Genomic DNA, 13818 nt, shown 5'->3' with positions numbered 1-13818 from the left:
GAGTTGCTGGAGAGAAGGAGGTGCTGGAGAGAAGGAGGTGCTGGAGAGAAGGAGGTGATGGAGAGGAGGCGATGGAGAGAAGGAGGTGCTGGAGAGAAGGAGGTGCTGGAGAGAAGGAGGTGCTGGAGAGAAGGAGGTGATGGAGAGAAGGAGGTGATGGAGAGGAGGCGATGGAGAGAAGGAGGTGCTGGAGAGAAGGAGGTGCTGGAGAGAAGGAGGTGCTGGAGAGAAGGAGGTGCTGGAGAGAAGGAGGTGCTGGAGAGAAGGAGGTGCTGGAGAGAAGGAGGTGCTGGAGAGAAGGAGGTGATGGAGAGGAGGCGATGGAGAGAAGGAGGTACTGGAGAGAAGGAGGTGCTGGAGAGAAGGAGGTGCTGGAGAGAAGGAGGTGCTGGAGAGAAGGAAGTGCTGGAGAGAAGGAGGTGCTGGAGAGAAGGAAGTGCTGGAGAGAAGGAGGTGCTGGAGAGAAGGAAGTGCTGGAGAGAAGGAGGTGCTGGAGAGAAGGATGTGCTGGAGAGAAGGAGGTGATGGAGAGGAGGCGATGGAGAGAAGGAGGTACTGGAGAGAAGGAGGTGCTGGAGAGAAGGAGGTGCTGGAGAGAAGGAGGTGCTGGAGAGAAGGAGGTGCTGGAGAGAAGGAAGTGCTGGAGAGAAGGAGTTGCTGGAGAGAAGGAGGTGCTGGAGAGAAGGAGGTGCTGGAGAGAAGGAGGTGATGGAGAGGAGGCGATGGAGAGAAGGAGGTGCTGGAGAGAAGGAGGTGCTGGAGAGAAGGAGGTGCTGGAGAGAAGGAGGTGCTGGAGAGAAGGAGGTGCTGGAGAGAAGGAAGTGCTGGAGAGAAGGAGGTGCTGGAGAGAAGGAAGTGCTGGAGAGAAGGAGGTGCTGGAGAGAAGGATGTGCTGGAGAGAAGGAGGTGATGGAGAGAAGGAGGTGCTGGAGAGAAGGAGGTGCTGGAGAGAAGGAAGTGCTGGAGAGAAGGAGGTGCTGGAGAGAAGGAAGTGCTGGAGAGAAGGAGGTGCTGGAGAGAAGGATGTGCTGGAGAGAAGGAGGTGATGGAGAGGAGGCGATGGAGAGAAGGAGGTACTGGAGAGAAGGAGGTGCTGGAGAGAAGGAGGTGCTGGAGAGAAGGAGGTGCTGGAGAGAAGGAGGTGCTGGAGAGAAGGAAGTGCTGGAGAGAAGGAGTTGCTGGAGAGAAGGAGGTGCTGGAGAGAAGGAGGTGCTGGAGAGAAGGAGGTGATGGAGAGGAGGCGATGGAGAGAAGGAGGTGCTGGAGAGAAGGAGGTGCTGGAGAGAAGGAGGTGCTGGAGAGAAGGAGGTGCTGGAGAGAAGGATGTGCTGGAGAGAAGGAGGTGATGGAGAGGAGGCGATGGAGAGAAGGAGGTGCTGGAGAGAAGGAGGTGCTGGAGAGAAGGAGGTGCTGGAGAGAAGGATGTGCTGGAGAGAAGGAGGTGATGGAGAGGAGGCGATGGAGAGAAGGAGGTACTGGAGAGAAGGAGGTGCTGGAGAGAAGGAGGTGCTGGAGAGAAGGAGGTGCTGGAGAGAAGGAGTTGCTGGAGAGAAGGAGGTGCTGGAGAGAAGGAGGTGATGGAGAGGAGGCGATGGAGAGAAGGAGGTGCTGGAGAGAAGGAGGTGCTGGAGAGAAGGAGGTGCTGGAGAGAAGGAGGTGCTGGAGAGAAGGAGCTGCTCATGTACCACAGACTCCTCCTCTGTCCACTTCTGCTGCCACACTTTCACCTCCGTCTCAGCTTTTCAGTCTTCAGCAGCTTGGGCTCCTCCCACTCTGCTGCAGCGGTGCCTCAGCCCTCCTCCTCCTCCTCCTCCTCCTCCTCCTCCTCCTCCTCTTCCTCCTCCTCCTCCTCCTCCTCCTCCCCTTCCTCCTCCTCCTCCTCCTCCCCCTCCTCCTCCTCCTCCTCCTCTTCCTCCTCTTCCTCCTCCTCCTCCTCTTACTCCTCCTCTTCCTCCTCCTCCTCCCCCTCCTCCTCCTCCTCCTCCTCCTCCTCATTATATCATTATGCACCACCGTCATAATGAACAGAACTCTAATGCACTCGTTTGTCTCTTCTAATGTTTCCAGAATGAAGTCGTTTTGTCTAGAATGTTCCACTACATGGCATTAAACTCATCCATCTCCATGGCGACCACAAGCAGGTGGAAAGTGTCATAGTGCAGCTTTAAAGAGCCTGGTTGTGATTTGAGGAGCTGCTGCAGTCACGTGTGAGGAGCAGACTTTAGATCACACCAGGACGACACATGACATCAGGAAGTCTGCTCTTTTTCATGAGCCGCCATCTCCACAAACCTGACTCGTACTGGTCCTGGAGGCTCTTGTTCCTTTGGCTGTAACACTCCACAGTTTGGAATCAAACTGCTCTAGCTCCTCTTTCCTCCTGCAGAAAGTTACACACTGTGGCTTTAAGTCCAAGAGTGTAAAGTTTAGATGTAGGAGCTGCTTTAAGGACAGATCTTTATGTCTCATGTGCGAGAAGACAATCTGTGAAGACATGTCTCATTTGTGATCATGAAGAAGACACAGGACAAGAAGGAATGTGACGTCACCACAGACTTTTGTCATGAAAAGGAAATTGTTTTGAAATTACATTTGTAAGACTCCTGTTTGCCTCCTTCATCTCCTCCATCTCAATCTGTTCTCCTCTCTTCTGTATCTACTCCGTCCTCTTGTCTCTCCTCTCCTCTCTCCTTCTGTATCTACTCCGTCCTCTTGTCTCTCCTCTCTCCTCCTTTCTCCTCCTCTATCTCCTCTCCCCTCTTGTCTCTCCTCTCTCCTCCTTTCTCCTCCTCTATCTCCTCTCCCCTCTTGTCTCTCCTCTCTCCTCCTTTCTCCTCCTCTATCACCTCTCTCCTCTTGTCTCTCCCCTCCTCTCTCCTTCTGTATCTCCTCTCTCCTCTTGTCTCTCCTTTCTCCTCCATCACCTCTCTCCTCTTGTCTCTCCCCTCCTCTCTCCTTCTGTATCTCCTCCATCCTCTTGTCTCTCTCCTCCACCTCCTTCTCCTCCTCTCCTCTCCTCTTGTCTCTCCTCTCCTCCTTCTCCTCCTCTCCTCTCTCCTCCACCTCCTTCTCCTCCTCTCCTCTCTCCTCCACCTCCTTCTCCTCCTCTCTCCTCTCCACCGCCACCTCCTCCTCCTCTCTCCACCTCCTTATCCTCTCTCCTCTCCTCCACCTCCTCCACCTCCTTCTCCTCTCCTCTCTCCTCCACCTCCTTCTCCTCCTCTCTCCTCATCCTCCTTCTCCTCCTCTCCTCTCTCCTCCACCTTCTTCTCCTCCTCTCCTCTCCCCCACCTCCTCCTCAACCTCCTCCTTCTCCTCCTCTCTCCTCTCCTCTCTCCTCCTCTCTCCTCCTCTCCCCCACCTCCTCCACCTCCTCCTCTCTCCTCTCTCCTCTCCCCCACCTCCTCCTTCTCCTCCTCTTCTCTCTCCTTCTCCTCCTCTCTCCTCTCTCATCCTCCACCTCCTCCTCTCCACCTCCTTCTCCTCCTCTCTCCTCTCCTCTCTCATCCTCCACCTCCTCCTCTCCACCGCCACCTCCTCCTCCTCTCTCCACCTCCTTATCCTCTCTCCTCTCCTCCACCTCCTCCACCTCCTTCTCCTCTCCTCTCTCCTCCACCTCCTTCTCCTCCTCTCTCCTCATCCTCCTTCTCCTCCTCTCCTCTCTCCTCCACCTTCTTCTCCTCCTCTCCTCTCCCCCACCTCCTCCTCAACCTCCTCCTTCTCCTCCTCTCTCCTCTCCTCTCTCCTCCTCTCTCCTCCTCTCCCCCACCTCCTCCACCTCCTCCTCTCTCCTCTCTCCTCTCCCCCACCTCCTCCTTCTCCTCCTCTTCTCTCTCCTTCTCCTCCTCTCTCCTCTCTCATCCTCCACCTCCTCCTCTCCACCTCCTTCTCCTCCTCTCTCCTCTCCTCTCTCATCCTCCACCTCCTCCTCTCCACCACCTCCTCTCTCCTCCTCTCTCCTCTCCTCTCTCCTCCACCTCCTCCTCTCTCCTCCTCTCTCCTCTCCCCCACCTCCTCCTTCTCCTCCTCTCTCCTCCTCTCTCCTCTCCTCTCTCCTCCACCTCCACCTCCTCCTCTCTCCTCCACCTCCTTCTCCTCCTCTCTCCACCTCCTCCTCTCTCTCTCCTCTCCTCCCCCCCACCTCCTCCTTCTCCTCCTCTCTCCTCCACCTCCTCTCTCCTCCTCTCTCCTCTCCCCCACCTCCTCCTTCTCCTCCTCTCTCCTCCTCTCTCCTCTCCTCTCTCCTCCACCTCCACCTCCTCCTCTCTCCTCCACCTCCTCCTCTCTCCCCCCCCCCCCCCCCCCCCCCCACCTCCTCCTTCTCCTCCTCTTACCTGACGCAGACGTGCAGACGACACACGCTTGCACAAAGAGCACGGCTAAATCCCAAACGCCGAGCATCCTTGGATCAGGTCCGGCTCATGTCGCTCAGCTGTGGCGGGCTCGCACTTCAACACCGCGCGGACAAACTTTCAGCATCTTCTCCAAACCTTCCCAGCTCGCGTTTCGCTCCGTCCTGGAAGCGATCGGACCCCGCACCTCCCGAGTTTAGAGCGTCCACCCTCCGCTGGGACTTGTACGCGCCATCCTCACGTTCAGAAGCAGGAAAAGACAGCGCGGTGTGAAAGATCAGCGCGCGTCCTCCCTCCGTGTGCTGCTCGTGGATCGTGGCGCACCGTTTCTTCCCAAAGAGGAGAGAGAGCATCCAGGAAACTCCAGTGACGCACGGCGCACGTAACCAGCCGCTCTCTCTCCCCGCTCAGCCCCGCTCAGAGCGCACTTCACACGGCATAGAGGATGATGCCTGCTCCCCGTAGCTCCCGTAGCTCCCGTAGTGTTCCCCCGGCACCGGCGCGCGTGTGTTTTTACAATAAAACGTGACAAAATCCAGGCGTTTGACAGAATCCGTGCGTCAAAGTGCGAGACTAGAACGTTCTCTATGTATTTTGTGTTTGGTTTCAACTTTTTATCAGTGGGATTTTGTGGTGCGGTGTCATTTGAGATGTTTTTATGTTAAATGTTTGTATGATAAATAAATAAGATGTGTTTCTGAGGTTTCTTTTAAACTCTTACAGACTAGTGTGCGTGTGAAGTCCGCACCTTTGACATGAAGTGACCCACAGAACGTCACTGTGAGCCGTGGACTTGGAGCGACCTCTAGCGGGCTTCTACAGGAGGTGCACACGAGTTACAGCAGCTTCAGGCTTCAGAGCTGGAGCAGGAGAGAACATGGGTCACACTTTTTTCATTCCTGTTTCTGTCTCAGAAACTGAAGACAACAGAGAGGTCAAATGTCAGAGTTATGAGAGGTCAAAGTCAGGGTCAGAGGCTGTGACAAACTGACCCACAGCGATGATGAAATGGGGGAATCTAAAGTTGTGACTCTGTTTTGGGTCAGAAAAGAGCCATTCTTCTGACTGAATCTGTGAACTGTGTTTTAGTCTCACACAATGATTCATTTTACTGTGTCAATTACACATTATTAAATGAACTGTGTGATGTTTTGTTCTATAAAGGGAGTTTATGTGACGACTTGTCCTGAACTTTACCCTTAACCTTTACCCCAGTGACTTTAAACAGATCAGTTTAATTTGTCTTTACAAAACATTGTGCTTGTTATTGCCACGTTAAACTCAATTGCTTGGAAATGCATGGTCATTTTTTTACTTGCGACTTTATAAAATATTTTTCTGGAGAATTCTCAAACAAAGATCAAATGAGTTCATATTCAGGAGAGAAGTGCAGACCCTAAAAACACACATCTGATTTTCACCTTTGTGTTCAAACAAAAATACAGTGTGACATCATGCCCTGGTCTCCCCTGAATTAAAACACTGGTAAAAATGAATATGAATGAATAAAAGACGTCCGAGGCACATGTTTGTATTTAAAGTCCTTTATCAGAGTGACATGGAGCGGCCCACAGCGTCTTCATCAGGGCAAACATGAATGGACCACAATCTTATTATATGAATAGTTTTATTGTTTTAATGACATTAAATTCAGCCTTTATTCCTCTTGTTGTTTTGTGTTCTTTTATGTTTGGAACCTGTTTATAAAATGGGCTTTATCCTCATTTTGTTGCAACAATAAACAAGTATTCTGAAGTGGTTTACATGGTATTTTCATCACATTAATAACAAGTATTTATTCATTCAGCACTTGACATGGTGGACAATCAGAAAGCAGAAAGAGTTTCTCATTTGCGTTGCCAGTTTCAAAGCTGTTGTGTGGATTTAAACTAGATATGTGGTCCAATAAACCATGTGGGCCGACATGAATCATTAATAGTGTTTTATGAAGGACAAATGGAGCCTGGCTGGTGTTTCCAGGTCACTAAGCTGTCAGGCCTGTGAGTCGTAGAGCTGAACCTGCACAGGGGCCTCAGCCGTGGAGCACTTTGATCCTCAAGAGTGACGGTTCAGTTTTGAGCAGAGGCTTTTTTAAAAACCTGAAACACGTCCAGGCCATGAAGGCTGTCTCCTTCTTCAGCTTCAGAGAGTCCATAGTCTCCTGATCCTGTGCAGAAGGAGGCCTGGATACAGGGCCGTGCAGAGAGCGTCAGAGGGACAGAGGCTCCAACTGTAAAACAGCACAAAGAAAACTGTTTGGGTAATTTTTTTTTTTTTTTTTTTTTGTGGAGGTAAAAATGTAGTTTAATATTTACAAAGTGAACAGGATTAAGTCATAGTTCAGTCTTCCACAGGTTAAGCAGTGAATTGTTGTCTTCAAGTAACATCTGATCTTGTCTTGTTGATTTGAGCCACTAGGGGCCAGTGTTTGTTAAACTTTCTCTTGGAGCAGCTGCTTCATATTTCATCCTCTTCTTGGAAGTTTAACCTGCTCTAACCCAATATATTTTAGAAGGAATCGGATGCTGGGCCTCTTTGAAATGGGCCCCAAGAAGTGTTAACTAAAAAAATGTAATAGTTTTTATTAAAGTCATATTTTTGCTGACTAATTCTAAATAAAAACTTAATAAGATGTAATCATAAATTAGGACCAACAGTAGATATTTTGTCAACTAAAGAAGTACTATATTTTTCTAATAATAATTACTAAAAATAAATGAACAATAAAAGTTCAGAGCCTCAAACCAGATCAGAAACAAACTCAAAGTCCAAGAAACACATCTGAACATGTTCATGAAGTGATAACATACAATTGATTATAATTCAAATAGATATTTTCTGGTTGACTAAAACTACTATGAAAATGTAAAATGTTACATGTTAAATGTAACAACTGTTTGTGTTTTTTATATTCTCTTCTTGTAGTTATTGATACTATAAGTCACCGTAACACTGATATTTTTGTTTTGCTCTTTACAATCTGATATTTTATCAAGTGTAAAATGTAATTTTATGTATTTTCTCACAAATGGAATCTGCCTCCAAGTCATTGAATTATCATGACCCTTTCAGTTGTGTATTTAAAATATGTATCCATACCGTCAACGTTAAATATTACATTTTGGACATTTAAAAAAACTAAAACACGGTCATGTCAAATAGCGCCCCCTATAGTTTGCATCACCAACTGCCACTGCTTCTGATAAATCACGTGCTTTCTAACCCAAGATGTTCAAGGCGGGGTTTTATGTGCGGCTGTATTTACAGACATAAAGCACTTTCAGTTTCCTCATGCAGCTACAGGAGCTCGAGGAGAGTGACAGAGGCACAGAGAGAATCAAGATAAAGGTGAGTTTGACTTCACTTAAACTCTTAAAGGCGGTATGGACGATTTTTCGGCGATTTGAGAACTCAGGCGGAAGTGCACATGCCACTCCCCCGTGCGGACTGATACAACACACACGTGCGTTTGTTTATTAGCGCAACGGAGCGCATCGCATCTCTCGTCTCCCGTAGATTTCTGTCCACTTCTGAATCAGCTGGAACTGTCTTTCTCCGTCTTCATTTTGCCCCGTACACTGAGGGAACTATATTATGATAGATCCATGCGCTTAGACGCGCGGAAACGTGAGGAGGAACCGCACGCGGCTGCAGGTGAGCGGTAGGTGCGTTTTATGATTGATACGTGGCAGGACTAATGATGTTAACTTCAGGCTGGTCTTTCAGAATGCATTGTTCTCACTGTGGGAGTCAGTAACAGAGCTGGGGAAACACGTTAGCTGGTGATGCACTCAAAATACTTTTTCTAGTACTCCACAAGTTACTTTGTTCAATGTTTGTAAGTCTGTTTTAATAGTTCAGTTTTAGGGCGTGGTCGTACAGTCCGATAGAGAGAGACAAATGTGAGCAAAACCCTGATGTCTTTGCCCACAACCACAATCTAGAAAATGATGATTTGACTGGTTATTAGTTCCACCGGAAGCATTGCTCTGTATTGTGTTTTCTGCCTACGTGACGCCATCGCAATCGCACCTATACAATAATGTTAATGATTGCTAATATTATAATATATAATATAATATAATTTATAACAAAGCAACGCAGTAAAGTCTTAGTTTTCCAGGGCAGTAACGAGGTAACGTAACGAGTCAGTAATAATTCAGCACTGTGGAATCAAGACTGCTCTTCTTCAGCAGAGGCTTAATGAATGCAGTTTTTAGGGCTTTGGGAATGTTCCAGATTGAAACGACATGTTGATTATTTAAGTGAGTGTGCGAGCAAACTGCTCAGCACAGACAGTTATAATCTACAGTGAGAACAAGGAAAACAGAACACAACTTTAAAGGCTTATAAAAATCTAAATAGTGTGGATTCTTCCAGTGAACTCGTTTCTAACTTGGACCAGTCCCTTCTATCGTCAAATAAGATTGAAAAATCAACCAAGGAGCATTTGGATTCTGAAATGGAGAAGAATGCAAAACATGGATAGTGCAACCCCGGATTTCCTGACTTTGTTCAAGCTTTAACAAAGCCACTTGAAGCTGAAGCTTGAACAATCTATTTTTCTGCAGACCTTGGGGGTTAAAGCATTTCTTTGTTCTTTTCTCACACAGAGTTCGATGAAGGTTTTAAACATACACATTTCAATCAGTGTCTTGTAACTTTCCAGATTATTCAAGAATAATAGAAGTTTGATTGTTTCTTTGTTTATTTCCTTCTGCAGAACGGGAGAAAGACGGTGACCAAATAACAAAGGTACGTTTTATAATAATTAGGTTACATTATATAAACTATATAATATTTGTTCACTATCTGTGTAATCTCTCATTGGTCCAGGAGTGTTCTATTGTATGAAATTATGTTGTTGTTGTAGTCATCTGGACACTGTTTTTAGAAAAACAAGATTTCATGTTTCAACTCTCATCCAAGAGTCATTCTCAATCTGCAGATCGAGTCTGAGAACACTGATATTTATCCTACTTTGAGTTAGCCCCGCCCACCGGGCGGAACCTCCTCAAGCCTGTTCTGTTCATCTATTTGTTAGAACTATTTTTAGTTTTCTTTTTGTCCTGCTTTTTGGCTCTTTTAACTCTGTTGAGAGCCCAAACTGCTGAGAGAGCATGTTTTTCCTCCTTCTTCTTGCCCTCTGAGCTCTGCCTCTGGTGGGCACTTCTTGGCATCTATGTTGTAATGTCCTGATCACTCCCAGCTTGTGCTGTAGTGGGTGGTTAGAGTCCTCTCCTCTGATAGTGGAACAATCAAGAAAGGCCAAGCAGTTCTCCTTAGAGTCTTCTCTTGTAATCCTGATATTCGGGACCACAGCATTGTTGTGCTCTGAGAAGGTTTCCAGCTCTTGTTTCTTGATTGTCACAAATGTGTCATCCACGTAGCGGTAGGAAAGGGCCTGAAAAGGAGATCAGTGCCTTCATCTCAAACTGCTTCATGTACAAGTTGGCCACAATGGGAGAGATGAGAGACTCCATGGCAATCTCCCCAAAATTGAAAACATGTGGTGTTCAGACAAATCTTACTGAACTTAGGGATATCAAGATTAACACAACGTGCACACACTTATGTGTGTCGGACGTAGAGGAGCCCAGCGCCTAAACAAGACAGATCTGTTCATAATGATTGTCTGTCGTAGGCGTCACTGTGGCGCGCTGAACAACCGGTCTATTAACGTAACGGCCTGCTCACTGGCCTCTCCAAACGAGCTGTAAAACAGCTGCAGTACATCCAGAACGCTGCTGCTCGGGTCCTGACTAGAACCAGGAAGTACGATCACATTAGTCCTGTTCTCAGGTCTCTGCACTGGCCCCTGTGGCTCAGAGAAGAGACTTTAAAGCAGCTCTGCTTAAGATAAGATAAGATAAGATATTCCTTTATTGTCCCACATGGGGAAATTTCATTGGTGCAACGCAGGAAGATACAGAGGTAGATATAGAAGAACAGATCACTTATAGGAAGTCTGAAAAACACTTTCAGTAGAAGAGATATAAATAAAAACTCCCATAGACAAATAAATAAATAAATTCATAAATACCATTGCATGTGATCACGACAGTAATTGCACATGAATATGTGTCACGACGGCACATAGATTGCACATGAATTTCACAGTAATTGCACATGAATTGCACATGAATCACAACAGTAATTGCGCATATGACGGAATTGCACATCAGTATTAGGTTAGGTCAGTATTGCGAGTGTTCAGTACTAACAGTTTTTGTTGTAGAGTCTGACAGCAGCAGGAAGGAAAGACCTACGAAACCTCTCCTTCACACAGCGAGGGTGGATCAGTCTCTCACTGAAGCTGCTCTCCAGAGTGGACAGAGTGTCCTGCAGGGGGCGACACTCATGGTCCAGCACAGATGTGAATCTAGCCAGGACCCTTCTGTCCCCCACCTCCTGCACCGAGTCCAGAGCACAGCCCAGGACAGAGCTGGACTTCTTGATGACTTTGTCCAGCTTCTTCCTCTTCCTCTCCCTCTCTGTGATGCTGCTGCTCCAGCAGGCCACACCTACAGGAGCTGATGCCACCACAGAGTCGTAGAAGGTCTTCAGGAGTGGCCCTGTCACTCCAAAAGACCTGAGTCTCCTCAGGAGGTAGAGACGACTCTGGCTCTTCCTGTACAGTGGGTCTGTGTTATGAGTCCAGTCCAGTTTGTGGTTCAGATGAACACCCAGGTACTTGTATGAGTCCACTCTCTCAATGTCCCGTCCCTGGATGTTCACTGGTGAGGGGGCAGTGGAGTGGAAATCCACCACCATCTCCTTGGTCTTCCCTGCGTTGATGAGGAGGTGGTTCCGCTGACACCAGTCCACAAAGTCCTGCTCCAGTCCTCTGTACTCCGCATCATCGTCGTCCGTGATGAGTCCGATGATGGCAGAGTCGTCAGAGAACTTCTGCAGGACACAGCTGTCCGTGTCATGTCTGAAGTCTGCAGTGTAAAGGGTGAAGAGAAAGGTATATGTATGTATATATATGTATATATATGTATATATATATATATATATATATATATATATATATATATATATATACACACATATATATATATACATATATATATATATATACATATATATATACATATATACATATATATATATATATATATATATATATATTACACATATATACATATATATACATATATATATATTACACATATATACATATATATACATATATATATACATATACATATATATATATACATATATATATATACATATATATATATATATATGTATATATATATATATATGTATATATATATAATATATATGTGTGTGTGTGTGTGTGTATATGCAACTCCTCTCTGAGGCCTTGGTATTTCTCTAGTTTCTCATGTTCCTTTTTATGGATGTTTCCATCCCTTGGTACTGCAATATCCACCACCACGGCTTTCCTCTGCAACTTGTCGACCACCACTATGTTCGGTTGGTTTGCCATTACCATGCTGTCTGTCTGTATCTGGAAGTCCCAGAGGATCTTGGCTCGGTCATTCTCCACCACCTTTGGAGGCGTTTCCCACTTTTTGCTTGGGGTCTCCAGCCCGTACTCTGCACAGATGTTTCTGTACACTATCACACCTGGTTATGGCGCTCCATGTGTGCTGTCCCTGCCAGCATCTTACACCCTGCAGTTATGTGTGGGATGGTCTCAGCGCCCCCTTTGCACAGCCTACACCTTGGGTCTTGTCTGGTGTGGTAGATCTGAGCCTCTATTGATCTGGTGTTCAGGGTCTGCTCCTGTGCGCTCATGGTCAGGGTCTCTGTGCTGTCCTTCAGACGGGCTCTTTCTAACCATTGGTAGGATTTCGTGATATCAGTTATGTTCCGGTGGTACATCCCATGTAGGGGTGTGTCCTCCCATGATGGTCCCTCCAACACCTCATCGACCTCTATTCCCCATTGTCTGAGACGTTCACAGAGCATGTCATCTGTAAGAGCCTTGTCCTTGATGTACGTGTATGGATCTTGAATGTTTTGTCCTGGATAGTGGCTCTCACGCTCACTAGTCCTCGGCCTCCTTCCTTACGGCTAGTATACAGTCTCAGGATGCTGGATTTGGGATGGAACCCTCCATGCATGGTCAGGAGCTTTCGTGTCTTAACATCTGTGGTCTGTATCTCCTCCTTTGGCCAACTGACTATTCCTGCAGGGTATCGGATCACTGGCCGGGCGTAGCTGTTTATTGCCCGGGACTTGTTCTTGTCATTGAGCTGCTTCTGAGAACTTGTCTCACTCGTTGCAGGTATTTGGCCGTAGCCGCTTTCCTTGTTATCTCTTCGAGGTTGCCATTTGCCTGTGGGATTCCCAGGTACTTGTAACTGTCCTCAATGTCTATCGTTCCTTCTGGGAGTGAGACCACCTCTGTTTGGACTACCTTCCCTCTCTTAGTCACCATCCGCCCAAACTTCTTTAGTCCGAATGACATTTCGATATCTGAGCTGTAGATCCTGGTGGTGTGGATCAGGGAGTCAATGTCCCGCTCGCTCTTAGCATACAACTTGATGTCATCCATGTAGAGGTGACTGATGGTAGCCCCATTCCTGAGTATCCATTATTTGGCTGAGGGGGTTCAGACCTGTGCAGAACAGCAGTAGGGACAGCGCATCACCTTGGTATGTGCCACATTTGATGGTCACTTGTGCAAGTGTCTTGCCATTGGCCTCAAGGGTGGTTTTCCACAACCTCATCGAGTTCCCCTATGAAGGCTCTTCGAGCCCCATCATATATATATATATATATATATATATATATATATATATATATATATATATATATATATATATATATATATATATATATATATATATATATATATATATATATATATATATATATATATATATATATATATATAGCGCCATAACCAGGTGGCTTGCATAGTTTACAGAAACATCTGCGCAGAATATATATATATATATATATATATATATAAAAATAACAACAACAACCAACAATAATGTATTTATTTACATGCTATATTTGTGGTGGGTTGTACAACAATTCAATGAAAAGTATTTATATTTCAATTATTGATAAGTGCTGTGAATTTGGTGATCCTACATCAAATATTTAAAAAGCTATTGGAGATTAATTAAAAAATGTTTTAATATAGTAAAATAAAGGTTGCTGGTGTGTCCATCATGGTGCATTTGTTGTGTTATTCAAATTGTATTGCTCTATAAAATCCAGCTATAAAACGTTTCCATTTTTGGTTTTGCTTTTTGATGACGGTGCCTAAGTACTCGTCTTGGCTCCGGCTGCACATTTGGAGCAGTGTAATTCGCTGTGCCCAATACACACTGATTTTTAAAAACTAGGTTGGAGTCGCTTGGATGTGTAGATGTGAGTATTTTGGAATGTGTATGATCTGTAAAGAAGTTTGAGTTTTGGAGCTATTGATCTCAGAAGTCCGAATCTGTGAATATGACGCTAACTTTACTGA

General features: G+C 46.2%; 1 protein-coding gene across 1 annotated transcript in view; it reads right to left on the bottom strand.

Moving 5' to 3' along the window:
* LOC140357879 (carbonic anhydrase-related protein 10-like) overlaps positions 1-4740 on the bottom strand; it is a 165460-nt gene extending 160720 nt beyond the window's left edge. The window contains exon 1 of the mRNA XM_072442426.1: positions 4335-4740. Within this exon, the coding sequence (XP_072298527.1) occupies positions 4335-4401 (67 nt within the window). The 5' untranslated portion in view covers positions 4402-4740. The remainder of the gene's footprint in view (positions 1-4334) is intronic.
* Positions 4741-13818: the final 9078 nt, after the last annotated feature.

The sequence above is a fragment of the Eucyclogobius newberryi genome, unplaced genomic scaffold (assembly GCF_026437365.1).
Source record: "Eucyclogobius newberryi isolate DKJ021-1_F unplaced genomic scaffold, fEucNew1.0.hap1 SCAF_13, whole genome shotgun sequence".
Taxonomy (NCBI): domain Eukaryota; kingdom Metazoa; phylum Chordata; class Actinopteri; order Gobiiformes; family Gobiidae; genus Eucyclogobius; species Eucyclogobius newberryi.
The sequence above is the reverse complement of the archived record's forward strand: the minus strand, read 5'-3'. Positions and strand labels throughout refer to the sequence as shown.